The 6,598-nt window shown below is 52.9% G+C and overlaps 1 protein-coding gene across 1 annotated transcript in view; it reads left to right on the top strand.

Moving 5' to 3' along the window:
* Positions 1-6,598, top strand: part of Calr3 (calreticulin 3) — a 21,404-nt gene that overhangs the window by 11,579 nt on the left and 3,227 nt on the right. The window contains exons 4-5 of the mRNA XM_004647375.2: positions 1,631-1,725; positions 4,238-4,423. Of these exons, the coding sequence (XP_004647432.1) occupies positions 1,631-1,725; positions 4,238-4,423 (281 nt within the window). The remainder of the gene's footprint in view (positions 1-1,630; positions 1,726-4,237; positions 4,424-6,598) is intronic.

Genomic DNA, 6,598 nt, shown 5'->3' with positions numbered 1-6,598 from the left:
ATTTGAGAGAGAGAGAGAGAGAGAGAGAGAGAGAGAGAGAGAGTGTGGTGTGTGTGTGTGGCCAGCTCAGCCCACCAGGGGGGGGGGCTGACTGGCATGTGGTGCTGGGGAATTGAACCGCGGTCCCTGATGCTTTGCCAAGCTTGTTCTAAGTAGGTGCTTTAGACCACTGAGCCATCTCTCCAGCACCCCCTGCCCCATTTTTAAGTACCAGAAATCCAACTACTGGCAGTTCTCTCTTTGGCTTCTCCAGAGCCCGTATGCTTTTTGGCCCTAGCAAACCCATATCCTCAAGCTGTACACCTGATGTGCGAACACCGATGTATGCTCGTGCAGGGTACTGGCTCTAATCACTTCTCTCCCCTGTTGCATGCACTTGAGAAGCGAGCCCACTGCCCACTTTTCCTGCCAGGTGTCTTTGTTCAGGTGCCAAATGTGAGACTTTTTTGATCTCTCAGTGGCCCTGGGGAAAAACCGGTGATAGGAATGAGGAAAAGGTAGGTAGTATCTGGGAGTTCTTTTCTCTCCTGAGCTGAGAAGAACTGCCCAAGAATTTATTTATCTATCCATTTATTTATTCCCTCCAGAGGTTGGTGTCTGTTTCAACCTCTACCCAGCAGCAGCAGCTTGTTCACAGGCTTCCAGAAGCTCCCGTGCTCTTGGGCGGGCTGCGAACTCCACTCATGATTAACTTCCAGCATCAGCCCCCCCCCCCCCCCCCCAGAGAGCACTTGCGAGGATCCATGGGGCCCTGGGCTCCATCCATATACTGCAACACACACACACAGCCTTTAGCCTTTGCATGGACTCCAGATGGTACCATCAGAATCTTATTCTAATCATAATCTGCCTTGTGCCTGTGATCTAAGTTTATCATTCAGGACACGATGTCTGGCTGGATATGCTGGTGCATGCATGCCTGGCATCCCAGCACTTTGGGAGGCTGAGGCAGGAGGGTGGCCAGGTTTGAGCCTTAGTTCCTTGGCGAGATCCTGTCTGAGATTTAAAAAGGGAAATGGGCTGAGAATGTAGCTGACTGCATAGGCCCTAGGTCAACTCCCGAGTTCTGAACAGAATTTAGACTACAACATGCATATGTGTTGTGCTGCCTGGCAGCAGGTGCTGCCCTGCCACCCAGTGCTGAGGCCTGCAGGCGCCCTCTGCTCTCCTCTAGCAGTGGAGCCGTCTGGGGCATGCCTGGGCCAGCGGAGGATACCTGCAGGACTGAGAGCCAGGCCTCGGGGACACTGGTGATGGCAGGCCTGCCCCCTCTTTTTATTTTAGGGCAGGGTCTACAGGGCACTCAGGGTCTCACTACTAGATCAGACTCGTAGTGATTCGTCTGTGTACAGCCTCCCAAGCGCTGGGATTACAGGCACTGTGCCCCCTCTTAATGTGGGGCACACGTGGGGGCCAGAGAAGCAAGCAGAGCTGTGTCTCTGGTCAGCACCACGGGTTAGGAGATCTGTCCCTGGGGCCGGGGAGACAGGTCAGTGCAATAAGCGCTTGCCTGGAAAGCGCAGGGGCCTGAGTTCAATCCCTGGTTCCGCAAAAAAAAAAAAAAAAATTTGTCCCCATGCCTAGTGGCCGTGGGCAGGGAAGGACACTGACAACACCATATTCTTTGCAGGACCTGACATCTGTGGATTCGATCTCATGAAAGTTCATGTTATTTTACAATTCAAGAACGAGTATCACGCAAACAAAAAATTCATCAAGTGTAAGGTAACTGCTCTCAGCTCAGATGGGGTGTGTTTGGTCTTGTCTTTTTGGTGGCTGGCTCAGCCTGCCCTGGGGGCAGGGCTGACAAGGCATGTGGTGCCAGGGATGGAACTGCAGTCCCTGCGCACTTGCGTAAGCAGGCGCTTTAGACCACTGAGCTATCTCGCGGGCCCCATATTTTGTCTTTTTGAGACAGGGTCTCGTTCCTTAGTTCAGGCTGGCCTTGAGCTCACTTTGTATCTCAGACTGGTCTTGAACTCACAGTGATCCTCCTGCGCTTAGCCTGCCCGCGCTGGGATTGTAGGCCACCATGCCCAGCCATTGCCATTGTTTTAAGATGGGGTTTCACTGTGCAGCTCAGGCTGGCCTTGAGCTCACTTTGTAACCCAGGCTGGCCTTGAACTTGCAACAGGGTGGGAGGATTACAGGGTGTGCCATTGTACCTGGAACAGAGCAACATTTACAATCAGCAGGTCCGGGGCTGGTGAGATGGCTCAGTGGTCTAAAGCACCTACTTAGAACAAGCTAAGCGAAAGCACAGGGCACAGGGACCACGGTTCAATCCCCCAGCACCACATGCCAGCCAGCCCCGCCCCCTGCTGGGCTGAGCTGGCCACACACACACACACACACACACACACACACACACACACACATAAATAAATAAAATTTAAAAAAAAAACAATCAGCAGGTCCCCCTTTGCATGCTGCAGGGCGCCTGATGCCCCCAGGGAGGACAGCGACCACATGCTCTGCTCCTCTCTCCTGGCACTCAGCTTGTCTGTGCAGCTGCAGGGCTGGGAAGGAGAGGCAGGGCTGAGCTGGCATAGAGTCCTGGAGGTCAGCAAGCTGGCGACTATGCCAGCCTGGGGCACCTCCACAGGCTGTGGGACTTGAGGGGACAGGTCAGGTTACCTGCAGGTGGCAGCCGACTGGGAAAGTTTCATGGGATAGGATCACACCTGCCTGTTAGCAAAAGCTGTCTGGGTGGGCACAGTGGCACACGCCTGTCATTCCAGCACCTGAGAGGCTGAGGCTAGAGAGTGGAGAATTTAAGGCCAGCCTACACTGCATAGCGAGACCCTGGCTCCAAACAACTAACACAGCAGTCTTGGCTGGAGCAGCGGGAGGTGGGGCCTGAAGGCCGAGCTGGCAGGGCGGGTATCCTCTGCTGTGTGCGCCACCCTAGCGCGTGGGCCACAGGGTCTCTGCTCAGCACTGCAGCAAGAAGGCAGAAGGCAGCAGGGGAGTCACTTGGGCCTCACGTGAGGCCAGGGACGCAGAGGGTGGCTGTGTAAGGTCACTGAGCATTGTGAGGGGACCCCGGGCTGGAAGGGCTCAGCAGACTCCGGCTAGTTTGGAGCAGCTAATGTGACGTCCCCACAGGCGTCCTGGCAGAAGTTATGGAAACTAAGTCTGAAGCTCAGGCCTGTGGCTGGGACAGCAGGCACAGGGGTTGGCAGCACCTGCCCACATGTGGGAGAGGCCGTCCCCACCCAGGAGGCCACTGATGGGGTCCTGGCAGTGTCAACAACCTGGGAAGATGAAGCCCAAAGTGTAAAAGAAGAAAGAACAAGCTGGACACACTCCAGATGGGGAGGCTGAGGCAGGAGAATAGCAAGTTCAATCCCAGCCTGGGCAACTTAGTGACTTAGGGAGACCCCCTATCAGAATAAAAAGTAATAGAAGGGTCAGGGATTCAGATCAGTATGAAAGCCTCAGGTTCAGCCCCCAGCATTGCAAGTTGAAAAAAAAAAACCAACAGCCAGGAGTGGTGGCGCATGCCAGTCATCCCAGAACTCTTGGGAGGCAGAAGCAGGAGGATCACTGTCAGTTTGTGGCCATCCTGGGCTACATAGCAAGACTTGCCTCAAAAAACAAAACAAAGAAGAAAAAAGAAGAGGGAGAGGGAGGTATAGAGAAAGGCAGGAGTTAGGAAAGCACGCTCAGTCATGCCAGCTTGAAGGGCCAAAGGCAGGGTGCCCCTACAGGGAACTGTGACAGCAGCAGCAGAGGGCCCAGGAGAAGCACCGGCCACCGCTCCCAGAGCTGGCCCACCTCCACTCCCCAAGGACAGGAAGCTTTTGCTGGTCCTGTCGGCGTCCTGTTCAGCAGTCTGGGCTGGGGGTTGGGGGTTAGGCTCTGTTGAGCGCCTTCTTATCCCAGGCCCTAGCTGCCCCAGGCCTGGCAGAGGCTCCTGCCTGCCTGCTCTGCACCCTGGTCAGCTCCCGCCAGTGCTGAGAAAAGACTGTGCTCAGAAGGGAGGTCACCTGTTGCTCTTGGTTTTGTTTGGGTTTTTGTGTGTGTGTGAAACAGGGTCTCACTACATAGCCTCCACTGGCCTCAGACTTGCAGCAGACCCTCCTGCCTTGGCCTCCCAAGTGCTGGGATTGCAGCCACATGCCACTGTGCCCAGCTTCTCTTCCTGTTTTTCCATGAGGATCCTGTATGTATAGACCACATGGACCTGGTGAGGGTTTCACCATGCACCTCTCCCCTCCCCTCTGCCATGCAGGTCGATGGTTTCACACACCTCTACACTCTGATCCTGAGGCCAGATCTCACGTATGAAGTGAAGATTGACGGGCAGTCCATTGAGCTGGGCAGCATCGAGAATGATTGGCACTTGGCATCACTCAGGAAGACAGAGCAGGCGGCCACAGCTCCAGGCTTGGACCCAGGGAAAGCTGGGACAGCCCAGGTGCGTGACTTGGGGTCAGGCTCACACACCCATGCTGTTGCACCTGCAAGAAAGGTGGTCACAGTCTTGTGATGGGCTGCCCCTCCGGAGCACCTGTGCTGAGCCCAGCCACCCAGTAGCACATGGCGAGGGCTGCAGCAGGGCCTTCTCGTGTCCGAGATGGGAGCAGATAGGATGTTCTTCTTTCTTGCTCTTTCTTTCTTGCTTTCTTGCTATTTATTTCTTTCTCCTTTTGAGAAAGGGTCTTGAGTTCAGCTTGGCCTTTAAGCTCATTTTGTAGCCCAGGCTGTTTTCAAACTTACAACAATCTTGCTGCCTCAGTCCTGAGTGCTGGGCCAACAGGTGTGCCCTCCACACCCAACTATTGTTTTTAAAACACAGTCTCAGGGGCCAGAGAGATGGCTCAGTGGAATAAGTGCTTCCCTGGCAAGCACAAGGGCCTGAGTTCAATTCCCGGTTCCGCCAAAAAACAAAACAAGAAAACACAGTCTCACTCTGTCACTCAGGCAGAACTCATGGTGATCCTCCTGCCTAAGCCACCTGAATCCTGGGATCATGGATCTGGGCCCCTTGTCTAGTGGATAGGACTTGTTTCTTGCATAGAAAGGATCTGGCTCTGTATTTCAGGCTGGCCTTGAACTTGTGGTGACGCTCCTGCTTCTGCCTCAGGAGTACTTGGATTACAGCTGTGTGCCACCATACACCCAGTCAGATAGGATTTTTTTTTAATTTATTTATTTATTTATTTATTTATGTATTTAGTGTGTGTGTGTGTGTGTGTGTGTGTGTGTGTGTGGCCAGCTCAGACCACCAGGGGGCAGGGCTGGCTGGCATGTGGTGCTGGGGATTGAACCGCGGTCGCTGTGCTTTTGCTTAGCTTAGCTTGTTCTAAGTAGGTGCTTTAGACCACCGAGCCATCTCACCAGCCCCAGATAGGATTTTTTAAACCAGCTTTTCTGTCAGGGCAGGGGGCCAGTGGAGCCCAACGCCTTCAGCATGGTAACCAGCACCAGAGCCCAGCTTTAAGCAGTGCTTTCTTAGTAAGACGATAATGTAGTGTCAACCTTTTAAAAGTCACATGACTTATTAAAAATTTGTCCTGTGGGGGCTGGTGAAATAGCTCAGCAGACTAAGCGCCTGCTTAGGCAAGCTCTGGACCGGGGTTCAATCTCTTGAAACCAAATGCCATGCTGGCCCAGCCTTGGCCCCAGCCCCTGGTGCCCTGAGCTAGCCACTGAGACCAGGCATGGTGACGCACGCCTATAATCCCAGCACTGGGGAGACTAAAAATAGGAGGATCACTAGGAGTCTGAGCTGCATTAGTGAGACCCTGTACCAAATACATTATAAAAAAAAAAAAGAATTGTTAGGCCAGCCAGATAGCTCAGTGGATTAAAGCGCCTGCTTAGGCAGAGCACAGTGGCTGAGGTTTGATCCCCAGTGTGCCATGCCAGCTCTGCACCCAGGGCACGCTGAGTCGACTGAGACTGGGTATGGTGGTGCACGCCTGTAATCCCAGCACTTGGGAGGCTAAAAACAGGAGACTCACTAGGAGTCGGATCTACGTAATGAGACTCTGTAGACCCTGTACTAAATACATTAAAAAAAAAAAAAAAAATTGTCACATGGAGGTGTAGCTCAGTGGTGAGTGCTCAGCTAACACGCATGAGGCCAGATTCCAGCCCTTCCACACATGCCTGTCATCCCAGCGCTTGGGAGGCTGAGGTAGCAGGATTGCCACACAAGTTCAAGGCCTGCCTGGGCTACATAGCAAGACTTTGTCTCAAACAAAACAAAACAAATTTATACTTTTGTTATTTATTTTTTTGGCTTTTTAAAATGTATTTAGTACAGGGTCTATAGAGTCTCACTACAACGATCCGGCTCATAGTGATTCCTGTTTGCAGCCTCCCAAGTGCTGGGATTACAGGCGTGCGCCACCACGCCCAGTCTCATTCGCTGTCTCAGCAGGCCCTGGGAGCGGGAACTGCACGGCATGGGGATGGAACCCTGGTCCCTTAGTGCTTGCCTATGCAGGTGCTTTAATCTGCTGAGCTATCTGGCCGGCCCTCATACTGTTATTTTATTTTATTTTTTTAAAGATCTGAACTCAAGGCTGCTTTTTTTTTAAATTAATTAATTAATTTATTTATTTATTTATTGTGTGTGTGTGTG

This window comes from Octodon degus, unplaced genomic scaffold, assembly GCF_000260255.1.
Source record: "Octodon degus isolate 3935 unplaced genomic scaffold, OctDeg1.0 scaffold00304, whole genome shotgun sequence".
Taxonomy (NCBI): domain Eukaryota; kingdom Metazoa; phylum Chordata; class Mammalia; order Rodentia; family Octodontidae; genus Octodon; species Octodon degus.
This window is presented reverse-complemented; position numbering and strand designations above follow the sequence as displayed.